The sequence below is a fragment of the Oryzias latipes genome, chromosome 11, assembly GCF_002234675.1.
Source record: "Oryzias latipes chromosome 11, ASM223467v1".
Classification (NCBI taxonomy): Eukaryota; Metazoa; Chordata; class Actinopteri; order Beloniformes; family Adrianichthyidae; genus Oryzias; species Oryzias latipes.
The window spans coordinates 22439465-22455454 of record NC_019869.2 but is presented as its reverse complement, the minus strand read 5'-3'; the positions used below and the strand labels follow the sequence as shown (position 1 = coordinate 22455454).

General features: G+C 39.9%; 1 protein-coding gene across 3 annotated transcripts; it reads right to left on the bottom strand.

The window, feature by feature from the left end:
* Positions 1 to 49: 49 nt before the first annotated feature.
* sgo1 (shugoshin 1) lies at positions 50 to 5248 on the bottom strand. 3 transcript variants are annotated; one of them, XM_011480966.3, is made up of 9 exons: positions 4728 to 5248; positions 4448 to 4656; positions 4307 to 4359; positions 4172 to 4236; positions 2409 to 3260; positions 2159 to 2290; positions 1674 to 1841; positions 1331 to 1520; positions 50 to 396 (listed from the first exon to the last, which is right to left on the bottom strand). In XM_011480966.3, exons 1-9 carry the CDS (start codon positions 4861 to 4863, stop codon positions 237 to 239), a joined length of 1965 nt encoding a protein of 654 aa, XP_011479268.1. In that variant the 5' UTR covers positions 4864 to 5248; the 3' UTR covers positions 50 to 236.
* Between the last annotated feature and the right edge of the window lie 10742 nt (positions 5249 to 15990).

The following is a 15990-nucleotide window of genomic DNA, read 5'->3' as shown; positions in this document are numbered from 1 at the left end:
TTTGTGTTTTGTGTTCTTTGGAGACGTTTCAAGAATTTTTAAAAGATGATCATTTTTGTAGATACAGATGGAGTTTAATATCTCAGACAGAAGTAAACGTATAGCGCCACACAGATGCATTTTTAATATTAAGCATCAAAACTACAGAATTTGGAGCATTTTTGCAACAAAAATCGAAAAATACAAAGCACAAAGTACACACCTGAAAAACAATTCAATAAAAAATTAAATGTCGTTTACCGACATCCAACAAAAGATTCGTTGTATTTCTCGAAGGCTTGCTGGCTGTTGCTGGTCGTCCTCGACATCCGCACGGATTTTCTCCCAGACTTCTGTTTGAAAATAGGAGAGCGCAGGAACTGCACGTCTGTGTGTTTGTCCCCACGGCGAAGTTTCCTGAAAAATCAAGGTCAGGATGAGAACATTAGAAGAGGATTCGTGCTAATAGGGAGTCTGTGTGTGTGTGATAGCTATTGAAATAGAATCAGACAGTTGCACTTGAGGATTTTAAAATATACTGGACTGACACCTCTCTGTTCACACACTCTCCTGCTAGCTTACAGCCCCTCACACTCCCAGCCTTACTTTAGCGGTCCAACAGAAATGGTGACCAACATTTGAGCTATCCAGCCGTACAGTTTTGATCCAGATTCCACCTCAGACGAGGAAAACAAAGACGTGCATGGATCTATATGTCTGCAAGTGGATGCATCAGAATGAAGCGGAGCCCACTGATTGTAGCTCTTACGTCACATCTACACACTTTCCAACGGCATTTCTTCTCCTTTTCCTAATTCACAATCATTTGAATAAAGTAAGACTAATAATTTAACATGTTAAAAAAACAGTTTTTAATCAGAGTGGGTCTTAAAGCATTCTCAACAGAAATAAAGGCTGGAGTAGGGCAACTCTTAACTTTGAATATCCTTTTAGAAATGGATGCGTTTATGACCCTGTGACAGATTAGTCCTTCCCTTATGAAAAGAGTTCTGGAATAAGCCGTGGATAAAGAAGGGAATAAATAACAGTTGGGGCTTGTTTAGCTAAGAGGCTAGACCTGTCTGGGCAGCAGGAAAAGCAGGGAGGGATGTGGGTTCAAAACCAGGATCAGCCGACACTCTGACTTCTGAAACTGCATTATAAAAGATTCTAATCTGATGTATTGGAATTTTAGTTCCCAGTACCCCAAAGGATCACCTTCGTGCATTTTAGCATTTCCTTCATTCTGACAGAGCCGGTCGAATGAAGGAAGTGCTAAAATGCAAGGGCATGCACGCCAGAATTTACGTCGGCAGGAAGCAACTGGCGTGGTCCTCAAGGGAAAACGTACGCGTTTAACGAAGGCTCCTTGTAGTCGACCGTCAGGGTGCAGCGTCGCTTGCGCCCTGGAACCGGCGTGGAGCAACGGGCCTCCGAAGGGCGTGAGCCGCTGCAGGAGAACTTGCGGCGGGCTGCAGGGGACAGATTGGTCACATCACACAGACTCAAGCCCCGCCCCGCTGTCCTGACACCAGCCCCGCCTGTGGAAATGTGAGGAAAGACGTGACGTGTGAGAAAAACAAAAACAAAAAAAAAGAAGAAGGAAAGAGGTGAAATAAAACTGTGTTCTGAGAAGTCAGTGAAAAAGTGAAGGAAGAGGAAAAACAGTTATTTCTAGAAAGGTAAAAACTCACGATTCTCGCAGGGTTTGAGTCCTTTCAGCATTTGGGGAGCTGAGGATGGAGAGGCTTCACAAGAGCCATCTCCATAGTTGTTCAGGATGTGGTCTATTCTCGTCAATTCCACCTTAACCAGAGGACTGACGGAAAGCAAACTGTCCGCCATCGCCTCCCTTTCAGGCTCTGAAACAAACATCAGGTGGTTTTAGCTGAAACAGAATACAGACGAAGAAGCCAAACAAGGAAAACCAGAAAAAGGAAGGACGAAGGAATGAAGAAAGAACCCAAGTAAAAAAAGAGAAAAATAACTATTTTACCCAAAAAAGAAGCATTTTTTTTAACCATACCATAGTGTGTTGATTCTTGAATTATGTGTGTTTATGCTTCTTGCTAATAATCTTTGATCACTTTTTATTCCATTGCAGGTTCTGCCTGAAGCTTTGAGGTAGAAGTTTAGAAAATTGGCCCCGTTTGAAACAATCCATGACAGTTTTACTCACTTTGACAACTTTCCTGTTGTAGCTTCAGATCACTAGGACCCTTTGAGAAGTCCGACTGTGGTAAAGGAGGAGGATTGTCCTCGCAGCTTTTAGCTTCTGCAGCTCTGGGGGTGGACTCTTCATCTTTAAATACTATATTTTTTTTTTTTGAAAAGACAAGAAAGAAAGAAAATGATAACTGAAAACATTAAATAAAGAACAAATGCAAATGAAATTGGTCAAGAAAAGCAAAAACAATGTAGATGCTTGCCTGAGAATTCCTGTTTTGAAGGGATGTTTTCTTTCTGTCTGAAGACCTTTGAGAGCCGGCCTCTACGCGTGGTGATGGTCTTCTTCCTGTCAGGGGGCGTGCTTTGCGTCTGCACAGTCTTCTGTGGAACATACAGGCTGTCGTCTGACTCGGAGGATGGCGATGATGAAGAGCTGGTTGTGTTCTGCTCCGAGTCGACGGGTGAAGCTTCAGCTTGAGGCGCTTCCCCGGTTGGTGTGGCCGGCTGGCTGCCTTCCGCCTTGGCCTTAAACGGCGTCATGTGGTCTTCCTCTTTGCAGTCAAAGTCGAACGTGTCGTCAAACCCCAGAGACGCGTTGAGCTTGCCGCTCTGCGGCGGGTGTCCTGCTTTGGCTCTCACTGCTGATCGGTCACGGCTTTTGGAGCGAGCTCTGGGTTTAGGATTCTCCCAGGGTTTCTTTAACGGCGCGCGCTCCGGTTTGCGGCCTCGCTCTTGTTTCTGAGAAGCCGGTTCTGGCTTAGAGCGAGGCGGCGGCTGCTGTTGGGCCTGTTTCCTGTTAGGCTGTTGCCTCCTCTTGGCAGGCGGAGGTTCTGGGGTGGAGTGCTGCAACACCTCGGAGCGGCACAGATCACCAACCCCTTTTAGTGCTTGCTGTTGCTTTTGATCTGGGCTTCTCATGTCGCTGTGGATGGGACTCGGCGCCGCCTCAAAGCCAACTTCTAAGTCCATCTCCGTTAGAACGGCTTTGTGCACACACCCGGACCTCCGCCTGCTTCTCCTGTCTGCACGTTGACGCCGCACGCCCACCGTGGAAGGCAACACTACCTCTTTCTCCACATTCAATTGTCTGGTCTTTTTCCCTGGCGTGGAACCTACAATACAAAGAAAAAGTATTAAACTAATAACTTAAAGTGTGATAAACTACCAGCCATGGAACAATAAAGTCACAGGTTATCGTTCTACAACCAGTTATTGGTTTTTCTGAAGAGTTACCTACAGACATAATAGTTTTTGAAACTATTTCTAAATTGGATGTTTTTAGAAAAGAAAATGTTATTTTCAGCTGAAACATGGACCCAAAAATCCAAATCTCTCAAAAGCACGAGCAGTCATATAATCAGTGTTATACATGCTGTCAGCATCAGTCTCCGGACCCACACGTGGCTCTTTTACCCATCTATTGTGTCTTTCTGGTTAAAGAAAAAAAACGTCAATAAAACAGAAGCAGAATTCAGGCACGCTGAATTATAAGGCAAACTGTTTAGTTTTGAATAAATTCAAGGAATTTAGAAGCACATTATGGTTCAAAAAATATGATTAGTGTTACTTAATTAGTTCTGCTTATTATTAGTTTATTATTTTATTTAAATTATTAGATGTACACATCTTGGGCTGAGATGCACCCACAAACAGTAAAATAAACAGTTTATATGTGGTACAGAGTGTTATTTTGAAATGAAGTCATGCAGATCTCTGTCAGAAGTTAAACTTTTTCATATTTTGGAAAAAAAAGGCTATTTTCATCTTTATGTTTTATTTATATAAAAAAGCAGTGCCTTTCCACTTAGTATAGTAGTGAAATTAACCTAAATACAAATCAGTTTTTTTTCTCACTAAAGGGTTAAATAAGACTTTGGGTTGTTGTCAGTGAGAAATCGACTCGAGTGGCTCTGGTTTGGTCTTAAAAGTAGCAGACCACTGTCCTAACAAAGAGAACAGGAGATATTCTGCTCACACTATCCGGAAAAAAAAGAAAAAAAATACAGTCAAAATAAGCATGTACCTGCACAATCTGGTGAAGATTCACCCAAAGTGTGCTCATAGGATTTGTGGACGGTCCGCTTGTTTCTGGCAATTAAGAAGATGATTAATAGAGGAAACTAAAGAAAATCTGTGATATTAAATTTCAGAGACTTACCTGGGTGAAACCAGATGTGGGTGTGGCTCAGCAGGAACATCTGCAGCTTCAAACTAGATGCAAACATGAAGACATATTTTAAAAAGTTGGCATTTTAAAATGCTGTCATGAAAACAATCCTAACAAAAGCAGACTTTGTACCTCTGAAGCGGCCAGCCCTTCCTGTTCCTTTAGCTTCCTCTTGAGCAGAATCAGGTGCAGGAACAAGGCTTGCTGCTCCCGCTTCAGCTGCAGGATGACGGCACTGGCCTGTCGTACCTTCTCCTTCTCCGCTTCCAGAGCCACCGCCAGCGCCTTGTTGTTCAGCTGAACGCCTTTCAGGATGGCGGTGCGATGAGTGGAGATGGGCCCTGGACAAAAACATAACGCTGTTGTGACATCGATCATTGTGTACAAATAAAATAAAAAGTCCAGCACTTACCGCTGTTTTTGTTTCTGGAGCGTCCCATATTGGAAGACACACTCGCCAGCCGTTTATTCCTTTTTTCCTTCATTCTCTCCTTAATATCCTCCAAACTCCTTTCAAAGGATTTCTTTTGGGGCCGTTCTTTCGCCATATCTAAAGGCTTTCTTTTCTTACCAAAAATGCAGTTCGTGTTTTAATACATGCAAACCATTAAAGCATATTTAAAATACTAAAAACAAAAAAAAAGCTCCAGTTCGTAGTTTACGTGCTGCTAGCTGCTTTGAAGCTAAGTTAGCAGACTAGCAAACTGTTTCCGTTTGTCAAAGCGATTTTTAAAAACTGCCCTTGAACATATGAAACGAAGTCAATTTAACTACAATATACGAGAAAAATGTTCCTACAAAAAATTACATCTATTTCCAAAATAGGAAAACGAAAGAAAAAAAATTAAGGAACCAAAATAATCAATTTGATCGCAGGCTGTCCATACATAACTCGAAAGTTGATGTTTAAATCGAGAGTCGCGACTACTCATTGGTGGAAATTTAAGTTGACGTCACTTCCGCTAAGTGCAACCAGATGTCGGATGGATGGCGCTGTCGGAAACAAAATGAAGAAATCACTTTGGAGCTGTTCTTTAACGTGTTTAACCCTGACACTTAAATAGCTTTTAAAATAACTTTATTTATACATATTAGTCATCTAAAGCATTTTTATTTCCACACAACAACAACAAAAATTTGGCGTATCCTTATTTTTAACTAGTAAGCCATATTTAATGTAATATCATTACTTTAATTAAAAAAAACAACAACTCTCTAACACCATCACATTTAAGCAACCAAAATTGAAAATTATAATTTAAATAATTGGTTTGGTACATTAGTCTAATTTAAATATTTACAGATTTTTTTTATGATTGCGTTTATTATACCAAGAATGTTTTTATTTTATGTTAATTTCTTTTTTTAAATTAAAGTCTCGATTCAGTTCTACATATGTTTTTCATGTAATCGATGTATGTTCCAGAAAAAAAGAATGTTAACTTGCCCACATCTGCTCCACTGGGAGTGAACAGCAGACAGTCACCCAGCCCTGGAATTATGTGATTATGCCTTTCAGTATTTCCACAAATCCCTTTAGCTCCATTCCTGCCTGTCAATTAAAGTAAACAAATTACATGGGAGACTTTGGAGCTACTGGGAGAAGATTACTTAATAAATTCAAAGTTTTGATAATTCCACGGAAGATTAAAGTTCTGAAAAAAAGTTAATTGGATTAGTATTCATTATCATCGTCATCATCATTAAATACTATCAAAATGAACATTTGTAATTGGCTGCTGTCGATAAGGGCTTTGCTCTGTAAAGTGCAAAGCTGCATATGCTTGGTGGTGATAACTGTGTTAATCTCAGAGCTTCTGACAGGCTGCATTTGAGTCGTGCTCCTTGATGTATTTTTCTTACTCTCTCAAGGCTTATTCAAACTCAGATTACAAGGCAACTTAATCAATTATCAGGTGGAGGCTAATTTTTAATTGCGTGAGTTGGTCTTTTGGCTCTCCTCCCAAGTGTCCGGGCTCAAAGCCTCCTGCTTCTGAGATTTATCTTTCCCTGTTTGTAGGTACGCTTAATAATTGCCCTGCAAACATTGGATTACTTGATTGTACAAGATGACTCATGACTTCATATGGTTCAAAAGTCAAAGTGAACATGTCTTGTTTAATGGGGAACAAAAAAAGCCAATTGCACAATTCCTGGAAGCTGCTGGGGATAAAGCAGTTTTTTTTTTACTCTATCAGTGATGGTTCTGTAATGGTACCGTAACATCTAAAAGCATTTGAATTGGTTAGTTCAAAAGGGGCCCAAGTCCACAATTTATCAAAATGGAGATATTATATGTTCTATGGTCTTCAAGGGAAAAACTATCTAATTATGTGCACAAAAAGTCCCAAGTCCGTTGTAATGTATTGACTTTGCTTGTCATTTAAAATGCATTAAGTGCAAAATTCATGGACTTGGGCCTCTCTTGCATGGGTTTTGCTTTATCCCATATGGCAGCACTAATTATCCAATATGGCAGCGACCCTCTTTAATTAAAGAAGGGCCCAAGTCCAGACACTTTAGTTTGCTAGTCATCTGATATGATAAAAGTGAGGTGCTTCATATTATAGCATTTGTAAGCTATGAACTGGTGCTGAATCTGGATAAAGTATTAATCGTTTGGTGTAGCCTCCCTTTAAGCTATGCAATTAAATTCATTTCCTGGAAAAACAAACCTCTTGGACTTGGGCCCCTTTTGAACTAACCGATTCATTTAAGACACATAACGTAAACAGATTACACAAACAAATTCAGGAATTGTAATCAGATCACACAGAGGGAGCTCTGATTACTTCGATTGAAATTAGATTATTCAAACCCTTTAATAGATCAAAGAATCTACAGAATTAAATCCCAGTATGATTGTATGAACAATAATTCCTATTATTTTTACAATCAACACAAAATGTGTGACAACAAAAAATTGACACTGTAATGAATGCCTTGTCGTTGTCAAAAATTGTCAACAATGGACTCAATGGACTGTTCCTTTTTTGTTCTTGTTTTTAAACAGCCTTTTATGATTAGTTGTGTCATATTTGAAACACACATTTCTAAGACCCCTATCCAATTAGTATGATTCAAAACATTCACACATTATAAACCTAATGTACATAACTGTCTTTATTTTCTGCCCTGCAGTGCATTATCAGTCCACTAGGGGCAGTAGAAGGGCTTTCCCTGCTCATTTCAAAATGGCTGCTTCCCTGAAATCTCAAAAACACTTTTGGTGGGAAAAGGTTTAACAAATGTTCAAAACTCTATGGTGAGAATAACTCATCTAATGTTGTTCATTTCTTAAATAACTACTTTCTGTTTAAATAGATGCAAAAGTTGTTGATAATGAATTATTTATGATTCAACACGTTAAAACTGTATTTATGAAAATTGAAACATTGAGTAAATAAGTTGCTTTTTTTCCTGAACACTTATGTAAATATTTTTACATCTTGACATTGTTGAGAGCAATAACTTACCAAATCAGTCAATGTATCATAAATGATAAAATCTCTATCTCATAAAAATATATATTTTGCACAATTCTTTTGTGGATATCATCAAAGAGCTTAAAAATTATCATACAAAAAAAGTTGAATTTCCAATCAATTCTGTGATGCTTACAGGGTCAAGTATGGTTTGCTGGGATGCCAGCACAATCGTTTTCTTTAAAACTGAGGAGTTTAGGTGCAATGTCATGTTGGACACCAGATGGACATCTGTTGCACACATGAGGCTCGTGGTAAATACCACACAAACAGTAAAATTTATAGCAGTCAAGCATGGTGGTGTAAGTGTAATGATGAGTGCTTTTTTTAAAGCCACTGGATTTTGACAAAACATCACTACAGATTGAGTGCAATGACAAGACCGAAGAGTCTAACGCTAAGGGTAGGTTTCAATTGCTTCATGAATCTCAAATCATTAGCAATATTTGGTTTGATGGATTAGCCCTGTGTGTATGACATTAAAAAAAGATGTGCCATTTTTGCATCTTGCCTTGTGGAAGAAATCATTTCAAAAACAGAAAGTGCCACAATCAAACCTGTAATGATGGACTGTTGGTAAAACTGCTCCCCAAAGCAAACAGAGGCTACGCTCAGGTCCTCTCAGCAGTAAAATAGACCAATAATTTAGTGAGTGCAAGGGATGTTTTTTCTATTATAAGAAAAAAGACATGAGAGGGAAGCATGAAAATGTATAATGTCAGACAGACAGCCAGAGGGACTCCACAGGTTTTTGCTCAGCTTGCTTTAATGGAGAGATCAATCACACTGTCACTTCACTGCCACCTCCTAACATGCCAGCTGCCTGGAGAGAAACTTATTATCACTGGTACATGAAAAGGAGGAGCTCATTAAAACAAGAATAAAGTGATCGTCAACGGAAAATGGAAACGCAGACTCTCGCATGTACTATCAAAAAAATCAAGACGTTGCCGTATTTAGTGCAGCTGTGTTGACAATGTGTTGTGATGCAATCATATCAGCATTTAGGACGCATATTTGCACTGTCCTATCAGATTTGCAGCTCATGCACCCTAACCAGACAGTCTGACTGGCCAAGACAATGATCATTTGCTCCTCTACCAGATGAAAAGAATTAGCTCTAATCTGTGTACTCCCCATAGCCGGGGCCAGAAATACACCCAGTTTCATCTTAATATGGAAAGCATGCTTATGATGACATATTTACAATTTGCGGTAATGGAATCATAACAGAGACCGTGTAATCAACTCGTGAACACACGCTGTAGAGACAGAAGAAATCCAGGGAAAAAAATTGTAGCCTGTTTCTTTTTTTTTAAGGAATTTTCCTTGTCTAGGTAGTCACCTACGTTGCTCTTATAAATTTATAAATGTACTTAAAAACAATAGAGAAAATGTCAAATGCATGATCACAGACAGTATTGAGAAAAATGATCAGGGTTTCATGGAATGCAAAATTCACGCGGCGACACGCGTTCAAGTCACCACTTCCAAAGAAAAGTCCAAGTGAACACACGTAGATTAGCATTTCTTGTTCATAACTCTCGCATTCAGTTTTGAAGTCTGTTTTCGAGCTCTACATACAAAAAGTGCAGCCATTGAACACACGTTAAAAAGTTAAATCAGTTGACCTTTAAACAATCAGGGACTCTGATTTGTTATACATGTATGGTAGTGTCCTTTTTAATACATAGACGTGCCAGCCATTTGAAATTTGATCATGAAGGAGAAATTAATAATTGCGCTTTGTTTCTGACCTTTTTCGATGGCACCAAGCCTTTAGTAGCCCGGGTGTTAATTCAAAAAATGTTGCAGCCGGCCAGGTATTTATCAGAGACAGGCATCAGCTGGAGACAGACTTTTATTTCATCACAGACGGAATGGTGATGCACAATGGGTTCATTTTTTCAATTCGGTCAAGAAATGCAGACAACATCAGATGATTATTTCAGGATTCATTGAAATGATGAGAAGATATTATTTTGCTATGATTAGCACTGGCTACGAATGTTTCTTTTTGTCTTGGAAGCATCAACCTCTGTATCAAAAGTCCTCTTCGCTTTCATGAGAATACTTTTTCCAGGAGACACGCGCACCTTTCCGTCTTTGCTCAGTAATCCATGTTCAAACCAGCTCTTCTAATTCGTCGCTCGCTATCTTTGCAACTCCGCCAGGCAATCATTTGCTTGTTTCTGTCTTCTCAGTACCACCCATCTGCTTGCACCATTCTCAGATACATTTAGGTTCCACCTCAAATGTCGTGCAGATTCCTCACCAGAATGTTCTTTGCCATAGGCTACCGCACAGAATTTAACCCTTGTGCTATCTTAGATGACCCCCCCCCCCCTGCATTGACGTGTTCTCCCTACCATGACAAAGGTGGATAAAGGTGGAAAGATTTCATGTAATCCATGGACACCAGTGAAGATCACAAATCACTGAAGAAAAAAGGATCAGAGCACTGTCTAGTGGGTCTAGATGACCCAACTTCCAACGTTAAAGGACCTAGGATAGCACAAGGGTCACAGGCTAAATGGAATGAGCGTTTCTTGGCCATCGCCACACTGTCTCACAACACAAATGCCACAGACACCCGGCGTCTGCACATCTGTGCATGACCTGGGGAAGATGGGCTGATCTTAAAGGAGCCCGGCCACTATCAGGGGCCAGCGTCTAACAGTAACAATCACCTGTTAGACATGGCTGCTATTGGAGACCTGGGTCAATAAGAGACAGGCCAAAATGTATATATATATATATATATATATATATATATATATATATATATATATATATATATATATATATATATATATGTATATGTATATATATATATATATATATATATATATATATATATATATATATATATATATATATATATATATATATATATATATATATATATATATATATATATATATATATATATATATATAATATAGCTCAGGAACAAGCCCTGAGCACCAGAGCGATAGAGGCTCAGATCTACCACACCAGACAAGACCCAAGGTGTAGGCTGTGCAAAGAGGCGCCTGAAACAATCCAGCACATAACTGCAGGATGTAAGATGCTGGCAGGTAAAGCATACATGGAGCGCCACAATCAAGTAGCTGGAATAATATACAGGAACATGTGTGCAGAATATGAACTGGAAACCCCAAGGTCAAAATGGGAAACACCTCCGAAGGGGGTAGAGAATGAGAGGGCAAAGATCCTGTGGGACTTCCAGATCCAGACTGATAGGATGGTAATGACGAACCAACCAGACATTGTAGTGGTGGATAAAAAACAGAGGAAAGCTGTTGTGGTGGATGTGGCAGTGCCAAGCGATGGGAACATCAGGAAGAAGGAACACGAGAAACTGGAGAAATACCAGGGACTCAGAGAAGAACTGGAGAAAGCATGGAAAGTGAAGGTGACAGTGGTGCCTGTGGTAATTGGAGCACTCGGGGCAGTAACCCCCAAGCTGGAGGAGTGGCTACAACAGATACCTGGAAAGACCTCAGACCTCTCAGTCCAGAAAAGGGCAGTGCTAGGAACAGCTAAGATACTGCGCAGGACCCTCAAGCTCCCAAGCCTCTGGTAGAGGACCCGAGCTTGGAGGAGAAACCATCCGCGGAGGGTGGGAGGGGCGTTTTTTTATATATATAAAAAGCCTGGAGTAAGATACACAAGATTTGCACCGCTTTGACATTTCACACGAAGCCTCTTCCAACTGTTTGTAGATGCACGCACTAGCATCGGGTAGCGACCGTCCAGTGTTTAAAACGTGTCAAGTAGCATAAGACTTTGGGTTCAGCAAAAAAAAAAAAAAAAAAAACATTGCTTTTTTGATGCATGTGTCTAAGTAAAAAAACCGTGAGTTTACATTTATTCCAAATATGACATCTTACGGTTGTGCTGCTTTGCTGACAAATCTGTTGCAGGCCGACTGACAGCAGCACTATAGATGTATTTCGGTGGCCTGCAGCTGGGTCATTACACCTTCCTGACTGCCCTGCTGGCTGCTCCACTTCCCAGCTAACTTCCTCTTCATCCACTGCTCTTTGGCTCCAAGCTACTCTCAGCGCACCACCTCCCACAGGACCAGAAAATTGGCTAATCCTTGTTGTGCTGCAAAAGCAACAAAATGCAGCTTTGCCCAAAAAGTGCATTTGTCAGTTGCATATTGAATTAACTTGGACAGATCTGGAAGCGAGCTGACCGGCACAGATGGTGATCGTGACACTGCTCTTTCCAAAAGCTGGAGAAGGAGCGTACATGCAGGAAAGGTCCAAAGCTTTTGAAAGACTTTCAGCCGCTTTGCACCTGGCAACAGACAAAATTGATTCACCAAAAGAAAAAAGCCTTACATCCCTTTTTATTAAATAAAGTGCAGATGTAGATTAGCATAAATAGTTTTTAGCACAGAATTTACGGGGCCCAATTTTAATATGTTACTATTACAGTTTGTTCTGAATAATGGCATTAGGATATGTTCCTTTCTGACATTACTACAACCCCAACTCAAAAACATGTCACTCACTATCTTTATTTTAATAATAGTAATAATTGTTATGGATTGGATTTATCTGCGCTTTTCAAGTCACTCAAAGTGCTTACATTGTGTCCATTATTCATTCACTCATTTCCAATGGAAAACATACAATGTTCTGCTTGTAAAGGTTAAGCAAAGACATTTATTTAAAAAAATGACAAAAACATCACAATTTAATCAAAATACGACCATAGCAGATTCTAGATAAAACGCTGGAAGAGAATGAAATTAATCCTTTTAGGTTCCAAAAGAATTGCTCCTGCAACAGTATAATACTTCTGCAGTTACAGCACAGTACTACACACTTGTCGTGCCATTCCCTTCACAATCCCACAACCCAATAGTCTGTAAATAGATCCCAAACTTTTCCAAAACTATCACAACTAAGTGGGTCACCGGGTGCCCGAAGTTTTTTCTATTACTGATATGAAATAAAATAAAACAGAATAAGTAAAATATAAAAGATATTAGTTTCTGTTATCTTTTTTTCTTGCTGTAATAAGTTTATTCACTGAAATGTGGCTAATAACAGAAATTTTGACCAGGGGTGCCCAAATGATTGCACGCCAGAATATTTATTTCCCCTGAGAATAAAATATCTCAACCGAGACGAGTTTCTCATTTACTACACAGCCTTAGCCAGCAAATACATGTGTATATTCCTTCTTTGGCTAATTTGATAGATTTATTGCTTCAATAAAAGCATCTATAATTTTTTTTTTTTTTGTAAATTTGAAGTAATGCTTTTATTATGATGCAGACTTTAAAAATGGAAAGTTTTGCTTTTGCCCTTACGTTAAGTTTTCCTTTAATTTTTTTTTACAGAGCATGGACTCACAAAACGTCCAAATGTGGCATCATCCTGCAAAGCTGCCCTCAAAGCAGCTCAGGTTTACCTTTTAGGTTTCTGCTGGTTGAAGAACTCCCCCATTCCAAGTTTTGCCATGCTGCTGCATGTTTATGTGTGCATATAGTAGAGAAAGTAAAACTTTTTGTGGAAAAAAAATATATATATATATATTTAAAAAAAGTAAGGGAAAGAAGAAAGGGAGTGAAAGCTGGCGCGTGAAGGAGCCAGGGGAGTTGGAGGGGCCAGAGGAGGTCTGGATTCCTGGAGCCTGTAGAGAGTTGAGTCCACAGATGTTCACAATCATCAACACAAACAGTTAATAATCATAATGATAATGATCTCTCTGACAACTGGCAGAATAAGAGAGCTGTGAGTGACTTTAGTTTTGAACTGGAGTTATTTCATTTGGAATGACACAGAAGTCAGGAACAGTAAATATCAGGATAATTATTCCAATTTCACTTCAGCATGTAGCTACAAAGACTAAATTGAGATGGACAGGGTTTGGAAACACAAGTCAGGTCAACAATTTTTGCCTTGATCTTGTGGAGGCTCACTTGGTGCCCTTTCCTTTAAGGTCATGTCGCACAGCCACAATGTGCATTGTTGTGCATATTGCAGAGAGGAAAACTGGTCAAACGTGAATATACATGGAACAAGTTAGATAAATGGTGGTCTTTTTGTGGAATCTTCAAAGATGTATCACAGATGAACCACATTAAGACCACAGAAGAAGTACGAAAGATGATTAACCACGCAAAGAACAAATTAATCAACATGAAACATTAACAGTGCGCTGTTTATATGCATTAGTGATTCATACGTGAGGTACGTAGTTTTAACAGGATAAGTGGGATCTAAAAGTTATACATTGGTGATTCATGTGTGCAAAGTCTGTTTAACATACGTGGAAAGCCTCAAATTAGCGTATGCATCTGTCACAAGAACAGGCAGAAAGTTGGTTCCCCTTGCTGTATAGTACCTCAGCTAAAAGTCCACATTGCTAAATCAGGGTCAGGCAGACAGGGGTCAATAACAGGCATGAGAGCATCAGAGAAGAGACGGGGTAGTCGGGATCCTGGTGAGAGTCAGGGCAGGCGCCAGGCAAATGGAATCAGAAGATCAGGTCCAAATACAAACCTCAGTAAGGAATGCAGAGTGGCACAAACATTACTTCGCATTGAGCCCAACTCAGTGCAGTGTTTAACCCTTGTGCTACCCTAGATGACCCCACCCATACATTGACGTGTTATGTCTAACATGACAAAGGCGGATAAAGGTGGAAAGATTTCATGTAATCCATGGACACCAGTGAAGATCACAAAACATTGAAGAAAAAAGGTTCAGCACATTATCTGGTGGGTCTAGATGACCCAACTCACAACGTTAAAGTGCCTAGGATGGCACAAGGGTTAAGTATGCTGAGGTTGATTGAGTGAGGTGTGTGGCATCCAGGAAGTGTGCGCTAGGGTTGCTGGGAGATGTAGTGTGGTTAGAACTCTGGGGAGACCGAGTTTTGACTTCTGACAGCATCTCACAAAAATCACGCACAGTTGCCTAAGATTTACCTAATAATTGCGTATAAACTATGTAAAATACGCATATAATGCGTAATTCTCAACAGACCAAAAATTTGGAACAGCTCAAAACCGGATTCATGTAAAGACCTGTGGGCCAAAAACTATCTGCGCACATCGATGAAGGACGAACACAAGAAACACTTAAGAATTACATATATCACACATGTATCATGAAAGACTGAAAATACATGTTAAAAATGTTCAAAATGTACATAGTCGCTGTGTGACAATGCCTTTCTATGGCCATCTTTAGAGTCTAGCCCAAAAACTACCCAAACCTCATAAAAGGGCATCCTCCTCCACTTAGACCTCCACAGAGTCCTGGTCAGGACCAAAGCCAGTCCTTCTATAACACAAAATAGGCAAACAAACTGCCTTGTCCTTCTGTTCCATACTTAATACCATCAGGGATAAATAACTCCTCCTTTTTTTCACATATCCTTGCTCTAGTCACTGCTGGTTACCCGACTCAGGTGTGTTTAGCAGTCAAAAGCTGCAAACCCAGGAGTGGTTGGAAGCAACCATAATGAAGGTTGTTTAGGCCTAGAGTTGAAACAGACTATTTTATTTTCGTGCATTTAAAAATAAACACCATCTCAGTACTGTTGAGAAACTGAACCCTATATAAAGATATTGTTAGTCTATGTCAGAATTTAAGAATGAGCAGAAAGGTTTCGGGGCGGCAGATCCAGACATCTTCACCTGACCATTTCTTTGCCCAGGAACAGGTCGCGAAAACTAAACCGAGTATGACCTCTTTCAAATTATTATATTCAGCAAAGGAATGCATTCATCAGGCTTTTTTGCACACCTTTCACAAGGTTACGTTTGCATGTGCGCACGACCCACTCGTGGCACACATCTGTGAGTGTTACCTTTCTAAAAAACACAAGTTCCCCACTTTGACCATGCTGCTCGGGGCTACATTGTTGTAAATTTCATCAGAGAAAAAGGCAATAACGTCAGTAAGAACATTCCTGTATTGATTCACGGCGAGGAATTAAGTCTTAAGGGTGTGTAGGGGAGCCTTCAAAGTCTCCCAGCTTTGGATGTATCATTTTGATTTTATTTTGAAGGAACATACCTGAACGATGACCAAGGGCAGGAGACTTTTGCGTGCCGGTTTGTAATGAAAGGGGATAAACTGGGTATAAGTCAGTCAGAATGCAATGATTTAGATGTTTCAGGGGGAGGTGATGTCTGACTACAACTTTTGCATT

Bases quoted from the DNA above. Each gene is read 5' to 3' on its own strand.
- sgo1 (XM_011480966.3), bottom strand. From the start codon at position 4,863: ATGGCGAAAGAACGGCCCCAAAAGAAATCCTTTGAAAGGAGTTTGGAG. The intron at 4,657-4,727 runs GTAAGTGCTGGA...GTTTTTGTCCAG, and splicing joins CTCCAGAAACAAAAACAGCG to GGCCCATCTCCACTCATCGC. The intron at 397-1,330 runs GTACGTTTTCCC...TTGATTTTTCAG, and splicing joins AAGGAGCCTTCGTTAAACGC to GAAACTTCGCCGTGGGGACA.